Genomic DNA, 21,703 nt, shown 5'->3' with positions numbered 1-21,703 from the left:
GAAAAAGAGCTGAAGAGGACCGGTCATTGACTGTGGCATGTGAGGCGTGCTCTTGGTCTGCGCTCACCTTCAGAAAATACTTATACAAATGATAAGTAAGATCTCTGCAGATGAAGCGACCACTCATTCAATTTAACGTAGAAGCTTTTTACGAGCCTAGTACGAAAGGCGCCCGTGGCTAGGCGAATGCCTAGATTGTGTACAGGATCATGTATTATTAAGGAGCTTGGTGTTGCAGACTGGTAGATTATTGCCCCGTAGTCCATGCGAGTACGCATGAGGCTCTTATACAGATCTATGAGGCACGTCTTGTCACTATCTCACGTAGTGCACGAGAGAACTTTCAAACATTTATTGTTTTTATACATTTACTTTTTTAAATACTTTGTGTGTGGTATGAACTTTAGTTTACTATCCAGGATTATGCCGAATAATTTGTGCTCAGTCTTTGCAGAGAGATGTTGCAATGAATCCACCCTGTAGGTCAATATTTGGTTCAGGATGGAGGCCTCGTTTCTGGGAGAACAGGACGCAGGTGCTTTTTTTAGCATTAAAACTAAACCCATTCTCGTCTGCCCATTTCACAACCTTGTTCAGACCTAGCTGAACTTGCCGCTCACACATTGAAAGATTGCACGATTAAAAACCAATTGGCACATTGTCGACATACGTGCAATAAAACATATTTCGTGAGATGTAATGATACAAGGAATTCATTTTGATAATAAAAAGTGCACAACTAAGGACACCAGCTAGAGGCACTCCTGTTTCTTGGATAAATGTTCGGGACAAAACATTGCCTACTTGAACATGAAATGTCCTGTTGAACAAATAACTTTTGATTATTAACATTCTATCATGTACACCATGGTTGCATAAGTCTCTCAATATTCCAAAATACCACGTAATGTCGTAAACCTTCTCCATATCAAGGAACAAAGAAAGTATTTATTGTGTACGAAACCGTCTGGGATCTGTGTCTCGATATGTATCAGGTGGTCCGTGGTGAATTGACCTTCTCTAAAGCCACACTGAAATTGGTCAAGCAGATTGTTTGTTTCAAGGAAGTATATAAGTCTGCAGTTTATCATCTTATCAAAAAGCTTGCACAGGCAGCTTGTTAGTGCGATGGGCCTGTAGCTCGCAACCAAGGATGCATCCTTGCCTTGTGTCAATATGGGGATGGCAATAGCCTCTTTCCAAGAAGTAGGCATCTTGCCGGAAAGCCAGGTAGCATTGTACAGTGAAAGTAGAGTCTTTTGCGTTTCAAGAGGTAGGCTTTTCAGCATTTCATATACTATACGGTCTAAACCTGAGGTGAATTTATTGCAACAGTTTAAAGATTCCTGTATCACAGGTAAACAAAAATGTTTGTTGTATGCCTCATATTTAGTATCCAGTTTCTGTTTTTCTATTCTGGTTTTGTAGTGCTGAGAGGCCTCAGAGTAATGCAACGAACTCGACACCTGTTGGAAGTATTTGCCCAGGGCGTTTGCCTGGTCTTCCAAGCTGTCGCCCTGTGTATTCAACAAAGGAAGTGAATATGTTTTTCCTATTACCCTACTGACACTGTTCCACACTTTAACCTCATGAGTATATAATGTGATGCCCGATAGAAACCTCTGCCAACTTTCCCGTCTCGCTTGTCGCTGCATTCTCCTGCTTTCCGACTTTATGTTCTTAAAGATAGTGAGGTTTTATGCTGTTGAGTCTCACAGCAACCTCCAGGCTTCATTTCGTTTCTTGTGTGTGTTTCGACAATTGTTATTCCATCATGGAACACGTCGGTTTCCAAACTGTCCATTTGTTTGTGGGATGTGTTCTGTTGCAGCGTCGATCAGAAAAGCTGTAAAGTAGTAGACAGCAGCTTCTATACTTAAGGTACACAGGTCAGTACAACAGAGTGAGGCTTCGAAACTGTTCCCCATCTGCTGCATTCGTATGCCATTTGGAAACGTGTGGAGGACATGGATTAGCTATTGATGTGCTTAGAATTATTGAGAAGTGATCACTTCTATATGGATTCCCAATAACTTCCCGATTAAAAAGGGGAGGAAGAGACGGAGATGCAAAGCTGAGATCTATAGAAGATAATGTTCTATTTGCAAGGTTATAATATGTTGGGAGTTTTCGATTCAAAAGATACGTGCTGGAAGAAAAAAGAAATAGTTCAATCAGGCGACCTCGTGCATAGCAACGACAGCCACCTTAGAGACTGCTATGTGCACTGAAGTCCCCAAGGGCTAGATAAAGTTCTGGTAGCTGGTCTATTAGAGACTTCAATTCATATTTTTGTAGACTGTGGTGCGGGGGTATGTAGACAGTGCAGATGGTGAGAGAGAAGCTTGAAGGGTTAATTGCGTACATGCTATTCTTTGACAAACTATAACAGCTACACCACCAGATGATGTCACGGCATTATCTCGGTCCTTTCAGATGATTAGATAGTTACGTAGGAAGTATGTGTGTATTTGTTTTAAGTGTGTCTTTTGCACACACAGCACTCTTGGATTGCGTTCGTGGAGGAGTTTTTGTAGGTCATCGAGGTTTCGGATGTTACACTACCTGCATATTAAGAAAAGAAGCTGCTGTGTGCACAGAGAGTATCCTGTGTTGAAGTGAACTTTTAAATTCAGGTGGTAGGACAGTCGTCCGGTCCCATTATTGGCACTTTATTTTTCTTGACATACTCCAAGGAGCCATCCTGCTCTTTCGGCACGAAGGGTACCATGATATTCATTGCCTCCTCGGAGGCATTAGATGCCCGCACGTGCGAGCTTCAAATTTTAGGCCTCGCCTGGTGAGGCGAGACCTTGAGACCAGAGAACACTGCAGTCTCTGGTCGTGCAGGAGCGTGAATATGCGGCATGGTTTTCTTCACAGTTTACACAGTGTGGGGGGTCTTTGCAGTGGTCGGAATTGTGGCCAGAGACTCTACATTGTGCACAAGTTTGGCGACCACGACAGCTTTGCGAGCTGCCGCCATACCTCTGGCATTTAAAACAACGACGGGGGTTTGGTATGTATGGAATGATAGAAGTCTTTGTGTACCCGGTTTGAATAGTCTCTGGCAGATGACTGGAGGCGAACATATTAAGTGTTTTGTTGGCATTTGCTTTTTGTCTCTTCTGATGATAATCCTCTATACATTGATCACATTTTGGCTCTTCAACCCCTTGAGGAGTTCAGTTTCGGTCTGGCCAAGCAAATCAGCGTCAGATACCACTCCACGAGTTGAGTTTATTGATCTGTGTGGTGTTACATTAATCGGAGTGTCGGCAAAAGTTGAAAGACCCTCTAGCTTCTCAAACTGTTCTTTCTCCTGAACTTCGAGGAGGAGGTGTTCGCTGGCCATTTTGGCAACTTTGTACCTGGCCTCAGCAGTTTCTGTAAGACACCTGGCTACTACAAAGTGGGATACAGTTCTGGCTTGCTTGTCAGTTTTCTTACTATGTATGACATGGAAATGGGGGAAGTATTCATTTGATCGGTTGAAAAAATTAGTCTTCGGTGCTTATAGTGGTATGATCACTTAGCAGGGGAAAAGCTCTATACATGCCAGTTTAATTTTCTTCAGAAGCTTTGGCGGCCACCCAACACAGAGCCCCATGAGCGGACACTACAAGTTTGCGGATGCCGAGACCTGCAGACATCAGCCGTACAACGTTACTATAACCCAATACACCTAGTCCAAAGTAAGCTATTTGCACAGGGTTAACCGTAGCTGCCAGGAAGTTTGGAAGTAAACGGAAGAGGGTAGAAGACAGGACAGATAAAAAGTTAGAGATAAAGACGAAGATGTAGGGAGAGAGAGAGATAGGAAAAGGCAACTGCCGATTTCCCCTGGGTGGGTCAGCCCAGGGGTGCTATCTACGTGAAGCTGGGAGGGCCAATAGGGTGTGTTAAGGGGGCCTTAAAGGTCCAAGCACTCAGCGCTGGCTCAACCCCCAGGATCCCCTTTCTCATGGCGAGGCATGGGAGGGAGTCGAACCCCCACCCCCCCGTTCGCTCGGGTTCGTGGTGTTTGGTGTTGTGTTGCCACGCACCAAACACCTGCTTGCACAGACGCCCTTGTGGGGCTCGATCCACTGAGGCCAGGAAGGACGGCATAATATTGAGTTTCGATTGCACAGCATCTGCAAGCCAGTCCCAACACAGCAGAGATTATCATGACAGGACAACATAATTTACGAGGTTTTCAAGCTCTATGTCCACTATCCAGTCCAAATCTCTAAAATCACTGTCGGAGTTGCTAAATGACAATTCACTCATTGCTGTTTGCATGCACCATACACAGCTGATAGCAGATTATGAAGCTGCTGTTAGTACATCACAAGTTGTTCTCATCACGTGGCTCAAACTTATGTCAGACTGTGTTGACAAGTCTGTGAAACATCCCCTTGATGTGGCATTCAAAATTTATTCGATGCACTCTGAGGCACCACTATACTCTTTTTAGTGTTCTCTACACTTGTGTTAATATGATTGATATGTCGGGTCTAACATCCCAAAAGACCATATGATTATGAGAGACACCGTAGTGGAGGGCTCCAGATATTTCTACCACCTGGGGTTCCTTAATGCGACCCAAATCTGAGCACACGTGCTTACAGCATTTTTGCCTTTATCGAAAATGCAGCCGGGATTCGATCTCGTGACCAGCGAGTTAGAAGCCGAGTACCTTAGCCACTAAAGCACTGCGATGGAATCTAGTGTTAATATGAGAATTTCAAAAACTTCTATCAGTACTTGTCTAACCCTTTTCAAGCCATGAAACTTGTGGTACTAAATGAATGAAAACAGAGATCTGAGCCTACAATTTTATCTAACTGATCCAATGTTTCTTTCAGAAGCTCAAACAGCTATGACCACTTTGTAATTAAGGGAAGAGCTCTATATCCTAGTTTTACACTGTCGTGGTTAAACATTTTACACAAGAGATATTCTGTGAGTGAAATGAATGTGAAGGGGAAGCGCACAAGCTCTGTTTGAGGGACCGCTATGAAGTCATAGGTGCAGATACAAGGCTATCACGACTACCATGAGGAATATAATGCCTTGATATTCATGAGTGTTGAATTTTTTTATAATATAGTTGCACTTACAGACTTATAGAATGCACCCAGCTCTGTGAACTTGCACGAAAGGGACAGCCAATTCAGATTAAACATGGCTGAAACTCGTGGGATAATCTTTTCAAATCTTAGTTTGATGGAAAGAAAGAAAGGTTGGTGAGAGAGAATTGGAAATTAAGCTAAACAATTTTTTAATTGTTTCTTTGACAGCCATGCAAAAATACCAATGGTATAAAAGAGCAAAATCGTAAGTTTACTGCTTTTATCAATGGGTAGTTTTTCCATGAAAAAAAAGGTATACATTTGACTATTTTTGTTTTGCACATGACTGTTTTCCTTTAGTTCAACATTTTTCACCCATTTTTGGCAATTCATAGCAGTGTTCTCACCCAGTGCAAATTAAGCTCTTCTAGTACAGCTGCTATTAACCTCCCCATATTGCCCTTCTCTGCACACCACCTCATTCTCTTCCTCTGCCATTGAAGGTGGGAAAGAGGACGCTAGTCATAAAAGTGCTCCTATGGCAGTTGCTCCCCAAATGGAGGAAGTACCCTTGTGAGAAGAACTGCTCCAGCGACATTCCTTGTCCGAAACCATATGCGTTTTACTTTAGACATTCTAATCTACTGCCCCTGCACATTTCCAGTGTAAATTTTTTGACAATTTATTGGCTCACTAGTAAAGGTGTACCTCCTGTCCCTCCTTTAGCGGCATTATCAATATGCGTAACCACCACTATCCTTAAGGCATTCAACTAAGCATGCGTGCCTGACCACATATAAGCCTCAGCAGCTAAGTAACGGTGCAGATTGTATCCCCGACAAGGAGAATTTTTCAACACAGACACCCAAAACGAATACCTAACTAAATTCTGCCCAAAATTTTCACATATAGTTCTGGTTTGGTGTAAACTTCACTGGCAGTATTTGGTAAAGATAAGCACAATAGACCACGGCCTTTTGTTATGCTGTCTTGTTACTGTTTTGAGAAAACAAATCTTCCAGAAATTCTCTTTCGTAAACTTGGCACCGAATTTTCACATTAACCATTTATTGAGAGTTTTAACTTATCAATACAGCCACAGGTATGTGTGTGTGGCCCTACCAAGGTGGTCTACAGGCTAAGGTACTCGGCTGCTGACCCGCAGGTCGCGGGATTCAATCCCGGCTGCGGCGACTGCATTTTCGATGGAGGCGAAAATGCTCTAGGCTTGTGTGCTCAGATTTAGGTGCGCATTAAAGAACCCCAGGTGGTCAAAATTTCCGGAGCCCTCCACTAGTGCGTCTTTATAATCATACAGTGGTTTTGGGATGTTAAACCCCACATATCAATCAAACAATATGTGTGTGTATTCCACCATCCAGAACTTTATTAATAATTCTGTGCAATAGCCCTTCAAAATTTTTAGATTTTAGCTAGATGCTACGAGTGGAAGAGCAAGTGGCCTGTTTCGCCACTGATGTTAGCTGCCAATACAACAATGCACACATTACTTGGGAGCAGGCTAGACGGCTACTCATTATCAATAAGACATCAGCACAAATGTACGAGACCAAATCACGCGTAACACAGGCGCTGATGTGTTGTCTCAGTGCCTGTGTTGTGCGATTCTGTTTGTCCGTGCCCTGTGAATTCAGGCTACTGTTTTATGGAGCAGTCATTTTTCCTTCATGGCTCTTCAACCACTGTGGCACTTTATTGGTCACATCTACAATACCTGACAGCAATATTTGATGTTTAATAAAATAACCACGCACGCAGATCTAGTATAAACCAAACTGAGCACACAAAGCAGCTTGTGTATGAAAATATGCCCCTAACACCATTCTCAAATGAGAATGTGCTTTGCCTAGGTCTAGCTTCATATAAAAAATGATACATATTTGACCACGCACAATTCTCCCCTGAAGTTTTTCCACAGCAACTGAAAGGCTACATTTACCATGTCACTGATTAAATTATATGTGTATATGGCCGACACACAGTAGGCACTTGCACCCTCTTTGTCCTGAATGCGGACAAGCGCTCAAAGCATCCACTGCTTCGCTCCTCACATGACGTAGACCTTCTCGGCTTCCCGCAAATCGAAGGAGTCGCGAGAGCGCGGACAGGTGACACGGCCGTGACGGGCGATCGCACGCAGCGCCTGCTCGCCGTAAACGAAGCCGTTGGGCAGCACCAGAGGTTGGTTGTGCTCGTTGAGAGGCTGGCCAGAGATGCGGCAGACGAGGCGCGACTGCGAACAATGCGCGTACGGCAGGCCCAGCGCGAGACAATTGAGAGGACGGCTGCACACAGGGCAGTCTGGGTTGCGCTGGTTCTCGTCGTAGCACTGCGGCGTCTTGAGCGCCGAAAGGCCGGCCTGCAGGGTCACGATCAACACTGAACAGCTGCTCAGCTGATACAAGCGCAGCTGCTCCTGGCGGAATTGCTGCCTGAGGAGGTCCCAGCGGCTGTCGGCCATCAGGCTCCAGCGGTTTTCGCTAAGTAGCTCCCATTGACCGGCCGGTGGTCGAATATTGGGCAGCGCCAACAGACCCATCACACGCTGCACCTCGGCCAGTTGTGCCTCGTCTTCGAGCGCGCCGAAGTGACGCCGAGCATGCCGCACGGCCTCAAGACGTCGGTCGCGACGCACCAGCTCGACGAACTCTTGCTGCCGCAACTGGAACTCGAGTGTGCTGCGCAACTTTCGTAGCTTCGATTTGTTGTCGTGACACCATGCAAGGCACTTACTAGTGTCGCGGCTCGCGAGCGAATCCTCAACTTCCTTTGCAACGAGAAACAAGTCCATGTTTGTCTGATCGCGCAGTTCACTGCGCTCTGCAAGTTTGGCTGCCGTGCCATAATAACCCGCACGCAGCAAGTGCTCCACGAGCATGCGGTCGAGACGTTGTCTCTTCCATTGCTCGCCGCCAGCCTCGAAGCCCTTGAGATGTTCGACGCGACGCTTGCACGCCGCCGCGGCTTCCAACTCCTCGGTAATGCTCTCTGCGCTCTTACGCCGCAGCAACTCCAGCTTCTCCAGCAAGCAGCCAAGTTGAGTGCGCAGCTGACCAGCGGGCACCTTCCCACGCAGGCTTTTTTCCAACTCGGCCGCCCCGCTTTGCACGTGCGACACTTCCCGATCCATGATCTTTTGGGCCGCACGAAACTTCTTATTCAGGATCTCGTACGGCACCTACGAACAGTAGCATTCGCTTAGCCTACCTCGCGGAGGAAGGGTGTCAAATACCCACCTTGAGAGTCGGGTGCTCCAGCGCCTTGATGTCCGACATTTCAGCTGATTCACTCCGAAAACTCGGTGTCAACACGGCAGCGCCTTCGGCGCCGACACCGCTCACATCAAGCGCTGCACCGCGAGCAACGACCCGGGAAACCAAGCGCTGTGCCTTGTTGCGTCGGCCAAATGAAGCAGACAGCTGAGCGACGCGTATTAATGCTGTGCCGAGCAATAGTCCACCCAGCTGAAGCTTATTAGCACCGAAAATCGTCGAAGCCTATTTCGCCTCAGCGCTTGCACTGGTACACAGAGCCACTGGTTACGCAAAATGAATACGGCGTAACGAACGATCGAGAAAAAAAAAAACGATCTAAGGGCAGCAGCCCATTACTTAACACTATCTACAAGCACAAGAACGTCCAGTCTCGCAAACAAACCCCTCAGAACGAGATTACACGAGATCGCTTATCCGCCTCTCCCGTTCACCTCCCGTTGAAGGTTTTTGGCGTTCTTTCGCTACGTCATAGGCTCGTATATTCGTTTACTTTTGACTCTAACTCGCGAGGCGTGTGGCGGGTGGTAATAATTGGTAATATAGACACTACTATATTTTGCTAGGAACATACAAGTAACGCGATCTAACGGCCATCTATTGGATTTTGTTTTAGGCTTTACGGGTGGCTCCATTCGCTGCAGCAACGGCAGCAACGCATTACCGGCCATAGTCGTCAGCCTTTGTTTGCTAAGTGAGCTCCTCAACTCAAAAGGTAAGACTTGTCACTGGAAAGCTGTTGTGTGTGACTGTTTTGTGGCGCCATGGAATGATTTTCCTTCGAGTGTGATCGAATGTTGTGATCCTGCCTGGTCCCCGATCTTCCGTGTGTGCGTTTGTCGAAACGATAATTGGGGCTGAAAGGCTTAGTCAGACATTACTTGTTGACCGCTCCCCGAGATGAACTTGCCTAGCAGGTAAATAAGTAGGCTTGGGCGACAGCCTTGCATGCGCCGTGACCGTGAGAGACCGGAATTATGGCCGGAGCGTCTTTTCGGAGCGCGTGCGCATGGATCACCGTGGCGTGAACAAAGCACGCGGTGTTGGCGTACGAAGCATGTTTTGTGATTCGATTGGTTTTTCGCAGCGCGAGCGCCCGAAATATGTCGCAAGCGCTCGCGCTGCTGTTCAGAGACCGTTAGATTGTTTACTTTTTCTATAATCTAAGCGGGCTCGATTCTTACATTAGGAGGAGCCTTTCGCTGACCTACATTAGCGAAATGTTGCCGTCCCGGAAGTTTTAAGCGCTGTACAAGTGCGCACGCTCTCTTTGTCCAAATTCACATTCCATGGCGGCAAGGAGCCCGCGGCAACATTGATTAGGCTTATATTTTGTACCAGTTAAATGCCGCCGCGTCATTTGGCTGCACCTTTGGCGTGCCACATGCCGCGGCAGCCATTCGGGGAGGGGTCTGGCTTGCTCGCGGCTGTGAACCAGGGAGGGAGCAGCCCATCGGGGCCGGCCGGCCAGCCGCCTCGGCGACGCCGTCGTAGCCCTCGAGATTTGGTTGTTTATTTCGTGTGTTGCGGCGCTGGCCGAGGAGCGCGCAACGTGCCGACGTGCTGTAACTGGGGGCGCCTGCGGCGCTTGACCTGTCGCAAGAAAAACATGGAGTTTCGGCGGGCTTTTCCCCGTCGTCTGCAGCGGGGAGCCGTGACGTCAGTCTGCTTAAACGCCCCGATTGGCTCGCGCTCGTGTCGCTTCGATGGCGCCCGCGGTTGGGCCTCTTTGTTTTGGTCCTACGTTGTTGCGGCACGTGCCCATCTCTCTTTGGCATTTGCAGATCCCGCGAGAAATGCAGCATGTGGTCTTCTGCCGGTCCTGATTTGCAGAAGCCAAGCGGGCAGTTCTGAACTGGAACAGAGTGAGTACGCCTTCTCGCATCTGCTGCTGGCGCTGACCTGTTGCGCCGCGTTGTCACCTTTGCATTTTGTGGGTTCTGCGCCGGGCTGCTCACGCGGCCGCGCGAGCAGCCCGGTCTGGCCGTTCGTGCACTGCGGCTGCTGGCCTTTGTGCGTGTGTGCGCGCGCGCTCTCGTCTGGATCGCTGACTGCGCCCCTCCGCTTTGTTGATGCCGTTCATTGATTGCGCGTCGTGTCGCCCGGCTTTCGCTGCAGTGCGCGCTTTGTGCCCCTCCCAGGAGCCCACCACATTGTTTCGTGACAGGCGCCCGACGTTAGTGTCGCCGATGTAGTCATTTGCGTTGTTAACCCGTTGCTCATTGGCGGGGGGCAGGTGCGCGTAACATCTCGCGCGTTAGAGCCACGCGATAGCTTTTAGGCATTTTTGTGTCGCCTCGCAGCTTATATTCGGAGTGCATATCGGCGAATTTCTGTTTAGCCACTAGTAGCCGACTTGAATAACCTAAAGGCTGGTTTATAAGCGATTTTTTGTTAACGCTGAGACAGTCGAAAGGATGAGAAAAATAAAACATAGCCACGTGTTTTGAGGATTTTATTTGAAGAAAAAAAAACAGCTGCGAACGTGCCTATTGTGGTTAGGTGTTTCCGAAAGTTTCTTGGCAAAAAAATGCCGGGTTTCACTTGAGTCTATCGTTATGCTTGTTCCGGTGCTAATGAAGTTTCGTAAGGGGTTTCTTTATGACCAGGGGCGTACGTAATTGGGGGTCGTGATAGTTACATTAGTGAGTAAAACTTCTTGGTGCGTTGTGCCACTTTCAGGTTTGCATTATAGGCGCGTTTTTTTTTTTTTCGTGGTATACGCCGTCCCCGTATGCTCGTGTTCAACTGACTCGTGTATCTTTCAATCCGCATAAATGTGTACATGACAGTACGTTCAGTAAGTGCCCTAATTTTTTGTTTTTCCCTCCTAATCATGCCATCTGTGAACATACCTGCAAATGTCTCACTCCTTGGTTTATACATTTGCCGCATTCTGGTGTGAGATGCTTCGATTATGAACCATTGTTTGTGACACTTTCAGTTACGCTATAAAGTTACTCGTTTTAGCAGTGTGCTGTAAACTGAACACCAACCGTACTGTCTGGCTTATGCCTACCTGTACCGCGGGTACGAGGTTGAAAAGCGATGCGTCTGTTCCAATGTATGTGTTGCACCATTGGTACTTAGTCATAAGCCAGAAGTACTGCCAGTTTATGGAGTTGCTAATGTAGCTAGCTTGTTCTTAACCGTGGCCGCTACATACGTTGTGTATGGTAACTAACGAGCTGCTTGGGTCTTTACTGCTAAGCTGCATACCTTATAAACTATGACATCACGTGTGTTGCTCAAGTGCTTTATAATAAAATATGGCTTTGTTTTATTAAAAGTATATTTTAAGTTTATTTTTGCATGCGGGAAGCTTTAAGCATATGCATTTTCTATTTTTTACATTAGCAGTGTTGGGAAGGTCTGTATTGTCAATTGAACCCTTTAAGGCTGAGTGATACCAACTGAACTTACAATTTTTGCAGGTTAGTTGGCAATTTCAGTGTAAACAGGGAAGTGCTGCGCCAATTGCACCATTCTGCGCATGACAAGCAACTTTTGCTAAAATTGTCAATTTAAAGTGTAAACCGCAAAATCTAGCCAATTATTGTTGACCGAGCGACAATGAGCATTGGCTACACCAAGGATGCGGCCGCATCCTTATCTAGTTGAGTTCGATCATGTAATTTGGTTTGTTCATGGTGCTTTCTAGCGCTTGTCTCATTTCTGTTATCACCATGGTTTCCACGTCCAAGTAGTGGTACTAACCTGACTAACTGCTAATCATCAGATAATACAGTGAAACCATGGTAATTTGCACCAGCCAGGAACGTGGCACGATCATGCACTAAACAGCAGTGCACGTTTACTAGGGCAAATGTACATCTGACGTGCCCCATTGCCACCAGCAAAACAAATACAGTACCACAACAGATGTTGCTCAAAGTACCCGCCAGCAAGTCTTATCTTTCTTTTTGCCAGAGTGCGGATAAGATACTTGACTGGCACTTTTGCACAATCGTTTTATAGTGCGCAGTGGCGACACCAAGGAGAATTTCGAAACTATTACACGGTCCGAAATATGCAGCGACTGAAATAGCGACAGAATGGACACTACCGCCTTTCCGCTACACATATGTGCACTTTTCTGCCACGATGTGATACTAAGCAACAACTGACCGTTTCAGTAAAACACAGGGCAATTGCCTGGCCTTGAATTATCTCCTGGTCATTTGCGTGCAGTGTGGAGCCTATGCTGCCGGTTCCGTTGCTGCCGGGCAGCTCGCTGTACCGTGCGTGCAGATTGCTCGAACACACATCGCTTTAAACCGAGCACATATGAGCAGAGTATTGTTTCATTAGCATGGGAATTACAAACTTTTGCCGGGCAAAATGTGGCACGATTATCTATCTCCGTTTCATACATTAGGTGCAACGCTGCGGAGACTAGTGAGACTCCTTGCAGTAGATACGTTCGCGTAAAAATATATTTGCATGTTTTTAGCACCCAGAAAGTATTTTTCTTTTTGTTTCAGGATCAGTATGAAATGGGCATGTTTTATGTAATGCACAAATATACACACACGCACACAAATTTGTAAGTGGTACATCTGGTAAGCTCATTTGTACTGAAAGTTCGTGAAAGCCATAGGATTTTTTTTTACCAGAAATGTTGATGATGATGTTTAACCCTAGAAAACTACTCCAAAACTAACTTATTGCTCCAAACACACCTCTTGGTGCTCAGAACCTACTACGAAACTCCCCTTTTACTGTGCCAAAGCTACTCAAAAACAGCCTGCTCCCTGAGCTGCTTCAAAACATTGCAGTCCACTTCCACCTTTGTGCAAAGAAAAATTGCTCCTCCGCTTCAGCTCTTAATGTCAGCTATAGATATGCTAGCAAATGTGGTAGACTCAAGAAAGGGAGGCAGTAAGAAATTCGCCTGTACTGTTCCTGCTATTTCTTCAGGTAGATTCTCTAATTATGGAAAGGTAAATTATTTATTTTATTTTAATATTGAACATTTGAAGTTTTGTGTAATTAGCTATTTAATATAAATATCAAATTCATTTTAATGTTGCAGTTTCATTTAATAGAGCACACAAATATGGGGGGGGGGGGGGATGCCGTGATCGTAGGCATTGCAAATTATGGAGAGCAGGTGCTTACGTAGAAGATAATTAATTCAGGTCATGAACTGGTAAATTTTAATTGCTTTTGATTGTCAAGATAAATTGGTTACTTTAGAAGGGTATTGTAGAAATCATGTTAACTCTAATGTTTTACTGAAAAGTAGCATTAATTTTTGTTCTAAATGAATTGCATTTCCTACATGTTCAGAACAGTGGCAGAGTTTTGGTCATGTTCAAATTATTTTAAGTTGAAAGCTATGCTGAAATCAGCCTTGCATTGTTCATTTTGTGTGCTGCTTTCTGTACCAGATGTACCAAAATGGAAGCTGCTTCATTCAAAGCATACTGCCCATTGCTGTCCAATGCATATTGTTTACATCCGTTACATTCATGCCCTACATTCGTTATACATATCAGCAGATAATGGTTCTATCAGCAAATGCTCCAGAACTGATCGATTGGTCACGGCAATGAAAGTTGTCTCGGGCAGTTTAATGTGCTTACACTGATCTCTTGCTTTCCTCAATGTTCGATATACGTTGCTGCCCATCGGTTTCAGGACGTAAAGTCTTAATTTTGCATTATTGTTAAATAATAATAAAACTTGCACGTGTTACACTGTAAACAATATATTTTAGGAGTCTTATACTTGTATCATTCGGGCACTTTTCCGTATCTGATCTGGATGGGGTGCTGTCACATGGTCACTTTTAATCGCGATACGGCTTCCAGATTGTTATTTGACTGATGTTTGAGCCAAGTGCATGCAGTATGAATTAGTTTAATCCAATCTGGATAGCCCCGCCGTGGTGGTCTAGTGGCTAAGATACTCAGCTGCTGACCCACAGGTCGCGGTATTGAATCGTGGCTGCGACGACTGCATTTCAGATGGAGGCTTAAATGTTGTAGGCCTGTGTGCTCAGATTTGAGTGCACGTTCAAGAACCCCAGGTGGTCGAAATTTCCAGAGCCCTCCACTACGGTGTCTTTCATAATCATATGGTGGTTTTGGGACGTTAATCCCCACATATCAGTCAATAAACAATCTGGATTGTGCTGAACACGATCAGAAGTGCCCTTGACACCAGTAATGGTTTTGTTGTCAGGTACTTCCCCTCTCCATTTTCTTAATGGGTTGCTATGGGCAAACATTGTTATTTGGAAGATAGACTTGGTAAGCTATTATGTAGTTTTTTTACCCCACTTAGTAAAACATAAGGAGACTATAGAAGCATTCTTATGTGTGTTTGTTGGCATCACTTAAGCTGATCTTACACATAATTTTTGTCAAAAGTTTACTCATCCGCTTGTGTTTACTGGCTCTTATTTATGTGAATGTGTTCGTGGTTTATACACTGTTTTTTTCCATGGGAGTTGTAGAAAAATTAGAATACAGAATTAAATGCGTAAGCTTCTTGAAAAATAAATAAGGTTGTTATAATTTCAGTTCGGCTTTCGAAGAAGTGTAGTCTACGCAACTTAAACAATGAACTCTCTATTGAGTGAACTTCAAGGAATTGAAGGAAGCAGTTCATCTAACTGAAAGTTCGCTATACTGAATATTCACTGGAATACATAGCAATATTGGGCACAGGAAAAATCAAGTTACATGTGTGGCAAGCAATGTATTTTAAAAATAATTCTGCAATTTTCATTTGTGCACTTAAAGTGCAACAAGAGACAAACCTGTCCAGAGAGTCTACGTTTCTGTACATTGCCTCAGGCACTACTTGTTGCTTTGACGCGAACTCTCGCAAGTTGCTAATGTATCCTATAGCCTCTGCTAGATATAGAGGATTTTAATTTGTCTCAGCCATTACAACTTCTTTGTCGCACTTTCTTTTCGGTTTTGGATGAAAGCTGGAGACAGTTTCCAAATCTGACCCGTGCGTAGGTACAGAAGCACACGTAGCTTGTTTCTTTTCCTCTTGGCCTTGGTGGTGCTACAGACACAAGCGATGTACCACTGCTGATGTATAGGTGATTTAGACGCGGCGCAAATCGTACGTACGTCAGTGCTGAAGAATGCGAAATTTCATTGAATTGATCTCAAAAATGAGCTTGAGTTCGTAGATCAAGTTCATTCAACTGGAATATGCTCTAGTCAGCAGTTTGTTTAACTGAAAGATTTTTGCATGAAATACATAGAAAAACTGCCAGGGATTTTTCAAAAGTTTGCTATTCTCCAATATTCATTGAAATCGCATTTGTTCATTTGAGAGTCCTCTGTACGAAAAAGAATCCTACAAGGTGGATATTGAGTCAAGTAAATTTTAAAAATGTAGGTTACAAGTATGAGCCTTAGCGTTGCAACAGCTTCAGTGACAGGGCCTGGTCATGTAAATCCAGTAAATTGGACAGGATCAAAACAATTAGTTTTAATTAGCCGGTTTTTGTTGCAAGTATAGTGTAGTTCCTGTATTATTTTTGTTGCATTTGCATAGACGCCATTTACAAAATTGCTCGTTATGAACTGCAGTGCAAAATGCCAATACAATGCCCCTACTCCTCCTGCTCAATTTTCTTTATTAGTCTTGTTTAGGAGTCTGACTTAACTGATCTCTATTTGGCAATTATGCACTGTACTCCATAACTAGCTTTTGCATTTCACTTGGTAGCTTTGTTAAATTAAGGGACAAAAAAAAAGCATATTGGAACTCTTCAGTTCTTTGTAGAATTGCTAATGTATTGCCAATTTCATCACTGTGTTGACTAGAATATGCCCAATTAGACTCCCTATAGTTATGAACACCTATCAGAAACCTGTGTATTGCTAGTTAGCATATTTTCACTTGTACGTCCCTCCAATGGCTTTACAAGTGCTAGAATGAGTGTGCATTTCCCTATATCCAGTTATTCTTTTTATAACAATGCAAGAGAGTATTGTGGGGGGTGGGGGTGGAATTCAGACACGCAAGGCTTTATGATTTAGTGCATGCATTTTTTTTTTAAATACTCCACTACAGAACGCAAATACTGGTGTTTCACTTTCTGTACTTTGTACAGCTTAAACCCAGTTTGGTGGCTGGGTATGATTTCCTACTGTGGTTGCCTCAATTCAAAGTAGGCAAAAATGCTTCTTTACTTACATTTATGTTCCTATTAAAAAGCCCTGGGCAGACGGAATGAACCTGCAGTGTCGAATACACGTCTTGGTCCCAGTGTTTTATGTTACGTACTTAATCCCACAAATGAAGTTCATGGATAAACTATGTCCAGCATAGTGATTAAAAACTTTAGATCTGGGTGTCTGAGGTTTGTAACGAAGTGCATACTTTTTTTTATATTGAATTGTGTATTGATATAGTGATTAAAGTTCCACTGTTTGGTAACACTGCAAGTGTTTCATTTCGGGCACGTACAACATGTGTGAGAAAATGCCACTGTGTTAGGGTGAGAGGTACTGCATTGCACTTTAAGCTAGGATATTTGCATGTGTTGAAATTTATAGTTACATATTACATTAATTTTTGAGTCATTGGAATGCATTTCAGGAAGCCTTGAGTAGCAAAGGCCTGCTGATCTATCTACCTGCTGCAGAAATCTGTGTGGTGAATGCAGACACAGGTGATGGTGACTTGAGTAATATTGTTATTGATTGCGAAAAGGTGACGAAAACTGAGTTGTACTAAAAAATTTGCTGCAAATGTTGAGGCTTGATGCAGCATGTGGCTGATGTTTGAATACCGAACTGCACTTTCCCTGTCGCAAAAATTTTGACTTTGTTTGCTGAAGCATTTAAAAAATAGTTCCAAGTACTGTAGAGTCGTTAAAGCACCTCCGAAGGCAATGGCTTGTGCAAACAGTCATTTCGTTTTGTAAACATTGGTATAGCCTAGTGGCTACTGGTTGTCATAGATGTTATACATCAATACAAGATGGGCATCTTGTCTATATGCTTTAATGATTTGTTATAAGGCATTTGTAGTTCTTAGGAATTGTATATTTCATTTGTGTCAAATGACACTAAAAGATGAAGGGCTGAATGGAAAGATGTTTAGCCGTTTTATTTATGTGCACATGTTTCAACAAGCATGGTCCAATTTTATTCTGTCATTGACTGGGCACAGTGTGCAATTGTTGCAGCCGATGGACTGTTCTGGTGAGCCCTTTTTGTGAGTTTGCTTTGGTGGTTGTGAAGGTCTTGAGAGTAGGGGGGTAATTGAGTACTAGGCGGGTTTGTGTGCAGGCAAGAGCCCTCGTGAGAGCGCCAGCCGGTCAGTGGTGTCACACCTGTCATGGACAAGAAGAAGCCCCTGAAGCGGCCGCGCATGGACAACCCGCCACTGGGTGCACGAGGCCCTGTAGCTAATGGGCCGTTGCATGCTCGTCCTTTGGTGGCACTGCTTGATGGCCGTGATTGTTCGGTGGAGATGCCCATCCTCAAGGACGTAGCCACAGTAGCCTTCTGTGATGCCCAGTCAACACAAGAAATCCATGAGAAGGTGCTCAATGAGGCTGTGGGTGCTCTCATGTGGCACACCATCACACTCACCAAGGAGGACTTGGAAAAATTCAAGGCTTTGCGCATCATTGTACGCATTGGCTCTGGTGTTGACAACATAGACACAAAGGCGGCTGGGGAGCTGGGTAAGCATTGCATGTGTGGCTTGTGCCGGGATCGCACTTGATACTGTCTTGATGCAGGCATCGCTGTTTGCAATGTGCCGGGTTATGGTGTTGAGGAAGTGGCTGACACAACACTCTGCCTGATTCTCAACCTCTACCGGCGCACCTACTGGCTGGCCAACATGGTGCGTGAAGGAAAGAAGTTTCAAGGTCCAGAGCAAGTGCGCGAAGCTGCCCAAGGCTGTGCCAGAATTCGAGGCGACACATTGGGTGTTGTGGGCTTGGGTAAGTGAGCCAACGCTCTGGCCCCTTGCCTGGTGTCTAAGTGAAGTGTGGTGTTGCAGGGCGTGTTGGGACTGCTGTAGCACTGCGTGCCCGGGTCTTCGGTTTCAACGTCATCTTCTATGATCCTTACCTGCCTGACGGCATAGAGAAGTCACTGGGGCTCAGCCGGGTGTATACACTGCAGGACCTGTTGTTTCAGAGCGACTGTGTGTCGCTTCACTGCACGCTCAATGAGCACAACCACCACCTGATCAACGAGTACACAATGAAGCAGATGCGGCCCGGAGCATTTCTGGTTAACACGGCCCGGGGGGGACTCGTTGACGAAGCAGCACTGGCTGCTGCCCTCAAGGATGGCCGTATTCGGGCAGCAGCATTAGACGTGCATGAAAACGAACCATACAACACCCTCGCCGGTAAGTTTCTTCTCACTATCATAAAGGCTTAATTTTGCACTGATAATACCATGCATGTCTATAGATTATCAAACATTACGTTCATGAATGGTCAAGACTGCACACAATGCTGGTTTCATGTTTCATACCAGCCAAGTCTCCCCGATTGTCTGGGAGACTCCTTGATTTCGTCCGTTTCTTCAGTTTGTACGGTTGTCATGAAAATCTCGCAGAAATAAAAATTTCTCTGCGTGATCTGGCCACATTGACAAAAAATGCAGGTCAATCCGCTGCAGGCTTTTTGTGAACACACCGCATTTTATTACAAGTGATATTAGGAGGCGTTCATCTAAATGTACAGTAGAATCTCGATGAAGTGAAACTGCGGCACGAGTTCATGAAATTCACCAGCCAAATTCCACTGGCTTCATTAGGCCGAAATTCGAATCTTCCGAACACTTTTCCTAATCGCGGTGGGTGATATTAACTTTCAGGGGTTCGACAGCTGCGCCAATTTGATACAATTCCCTATTGTTGCATCGAGCTGCACCAAAACCATGAAATTTGCTGAAATTGCACCACGCTGAACCAAAATGCTCGACTTGCCGCAAAATTTTCTCAGTTGTGCTGATTTCAGCTATAAATGAAGGCCATATTATCCATCTGCACTTTGCGTAATCAAAGCAAGCGTGCAGACCCAACCCTAAACCACGGCATAAGTGAGGTGAGGACACTCGCGAGACGCAATCGACCAGATGAAGTATAAAATTAAGTAACAACGCTGCGCGCCCTTCAGTCCACTCACCACAGTCGGTGCACTCGTAAGTGGGACAACAAAATATCAAACCTTCCCCCCCCCCCCCCCCTTATAAAAAGCGTATCCATAGCCACAAACACTGGGAAATATCAATTTCTTAGTCGGCAAACATGGTTATAGCGTGTTGAGAACGTATGCCTCGTTTTCTGCGTGCGAACAAGGTTGACGTGTTGCAAATTTTGTCGTTACCAGCCACCACGTTGGTTGCTTTTGCAATGGTACATAAAACTTTTCCTGGCTTGGATGTTATGTCGTCCCCGGGATAGATATGTGGCACTGTAGATGGGCCAACAGGCGCGTGCCGTTGTTTGCTTACCGAGTCGAATGTGCCTTGCAAGGGAGCGAAGAACTCGTGCCCTAAAGCTAAGCTCACCATGGGGGGAGGGGGGAAGAGTGGGTGCTTGTGTAGTGGTTCGAAAAGTGTATTATGATTTGGAAGGGGCTGCAAGTGCTGGTCACGAGGCACAGCACATTTTGTAATTTTTGTTCAATTACATGTGTGTATGCGCCGCATACTAAGTAGGACTACTGGCATCTACAAAATGTTACTGGTAATCATTTGGAGCAACGAGTGACATTTCTGCATGATAATGTGGACATCATTGTTTGCTGAGTGTGGTAATTCAGAATACTACTTTTATTGAAATAGCAGCACTCATGTTCTCTCTGCACGATTCAGGTGGGTTGATTGTTTTGTACATATATCTTTTTTTCAGATGTAAGCATTTTTTTATACTGCTCAAAATTTTGTCTTTTATGATGAAAAATTTTTTTCTTGTAACCTGCTCCAAATTTGGATTGTAGGGCTCCACACGTAACGTTTTGCTGCTCAAATTCTATTTTCGCTATTGCACCTCTAAACTTCACTACGGAAACCATCAGACGAAACTCGAGAGCAGCGTGCTCTCAAAGCTTCGGAAGTACGCATGAGACCAGCGCATGAACTCTCTTCTACAGTGTATGTAGTTGTTGCCATAATTGCTGTGGACGAAACCGCGGTTGTTCTTGACACGATCATGTATGGCGACGACGTAACTGACTCTAAAAGTGTGCTTATGTCCAACGCTCGGCCAGTCGAAGCAACGCTGTTTCCCACAAACTGTGGCCAAAAACGCGGCAGATGTGATCATAGATGGCATAAAACTACTTAGTTTTGAAGGCTTTGCGTAGCCAGTGCATACGGATTGAAAACAGAACTACCGTTTGCCACAACTGCTGCGCACAAAACCGCAGTCGCGGTGATGCTATAGCGATCTACGAGCTCAGAGGACACACAGCTAATGCAGTGGTAGATTAAAAGCAGTAAAGACATAAGAAAGGCTAGAAGCGTTTGCCATTCATGTCCGAAGAATGTAGTAGCAGGCAAAGCTTTTACCCGTGCTTTTGCGGCAGCCACCTGTGTTATCCCGTCCGTTCATGCGTGTTTCAGGAAGACATATGCAAGTTGTTTTGGTTGAAATTGATTTTGCTAGTTGTTTTGATGACACGAAATTTCTTCAGTATTTGCGCTTCCCCTTTGAGACTCACCGTAGTGAAAACCCTGCCCTCATGTTTGCTCTTTCATGGTGACAAAAAAAAAGGGGGGGGGGGGTATAATAATTCACCACCAACCCCCCCCCCCCTCCCTTCTTCCTCGTTGCGAAATCCTGCCGGATTCAGAATCCTTGAACTTGGCAGATATGATGCTTGCTTCATTGCCATAGTGACAATATGAAGTGGACATTGAAAGTTTCAGATGTCACCAATGTAATCTGAAATATTAAGTGTACATTTCAACCACGTTCAAATGCAGATCAGCACTTCGTGTGACATTGCATGCTAAGAACTGGAAAACAATTTGCAAACCATAATCATGTCGTCGATTAGATGAGGCTAACAAAAAAGACTGGTGCAAGGGTTGCATCACCTTTAGGGCAGTGTATGCAAGCCCCACTGTGGCAAACTTTCCACAGGGTTCTAGTTGCAATGACTGTGGCAAACTTTCCACAGGGTGGTAGTTGGTCAGTAACAACTGTCGGTGTTCACTCCAGCTAAAGTAACAATGTGTTGTATTAGCATTCATACTGTTGACTTGCTGTTTTATTCATTGTGTTTCATTCATTGTTCACACATCTTGCCGAGTTTGTTTTTAAGGGGGCAGACTGTCTTAGACATTTTTTTGTTTATTTATTCAGTGATCTTGATCGAGCTGCATAGGATTATAC

General features: G+C 44.9%; 2 protein-coding genes across 5 annotated transcripts in view; one reads left to right on the top strand and one right to left on the bottom strand.

The window, feature by feature from the left end:
• Positions 1-6,735: 6,735 nt before the first annotated feature.
• Kaz (E3 ubiquitin-protein transferase Katazuke) lies at positions 6,736-8,710 on the bottom strand. The gene is made up of 2 exons (XM_037427055.2): positions 8,315-8,710; positions 6,736-8,256 (listed from the first exon to the last, which is right to left on the bottom strand). Exons 1-2 carry the CDS (start codon positions 8,351-8,353, stop codon positions 7,126-7,128), a joined length of 1,170 nt encoding a protein of 389 aa, XP_037282952.1. The 5' UTR covers positions 8,354-8,710; the 3' UTR covers positions 6,736-7,125.
• A 33-nt stretch (positions 8,711-8,743) lies between these two features.
• The window catches only part of CtBP (C-terminal binding protein), a 53,822-nt gene continuing 40,862 nt past the window's right edge, over positions 8,744-21,703 (top strand). The window contains exons 1-7 of one of the 4 annotated variants that reach the window (XM_037427053.2): positions 8,744-8,887; positions 8,967-9,065; positions 10,135-10,215; positions 16,928-17,000; positions 17,623-18,023; positions 18,081-18,287; positions 18,347-18,703. In XM_037427053.2, the coding sequence (XP_037282950.1) occupies positions 17,672-18,023; positions 18,081-18,287; positions 18,347-18,703 (916 nt within the window). In that variant the 5' untranslated portion in view covers positions 8,744-8,887; positions 8,967-9,065; positions 10,135-10,215; positions 16,928-17,000; positions 17,623-17,671. Of the gene's footprint in view, positions 8,888-8,966; positions 9,066-10,134; positions 10,216-16,927; positions 17,001-17,606; positions 18,024-18,080; positions 18,288-18,346; positions 18,704-21,703 lie in introns of all 4 variants that reach the window. The other 3 variants (XM_037427051.2, XM_037427052.2, XM_075877148.1) reach the window with 3 other exon arrangements.

The sequence above is a fragment of the Rhipicephalus microplus genome, chromosome X (assembly GCF_043290135.1).
Source record: "Rhipicephalus microplus isolate Deutch F79 chromosome X, USDA_Rmic, whole genome shotgun sequence".
NCBI classification, from domain to species: domain Eukaryota; kingdom Metazoa; phylum Arthropoda; class Arachnida; order Ixodida; family Ixodidae; genus Rhipicephalus; species Rhipicephalus microplus.
The sequence above is the reverse complement of the archived record's forward strand: the minus strand, read 5'-3'. Positions and strand labels throughout refer to the sequence as shown.

Coding starts and splice junctions, on each gene's coding strand:
- Kaz (XM_037427055.2), bottom strand. CDS start 8,353: ATGTCGGACATCAAGGCGCTGGAGCACCCGACTCTCAAG. Junction 8,257..8,314: donor TGGAGCACCCGACTCTCAAG/GTGGGTATTTGA, acceptor TACTGTTCGTAG/GTGCCGTACGAGATCCTGAA.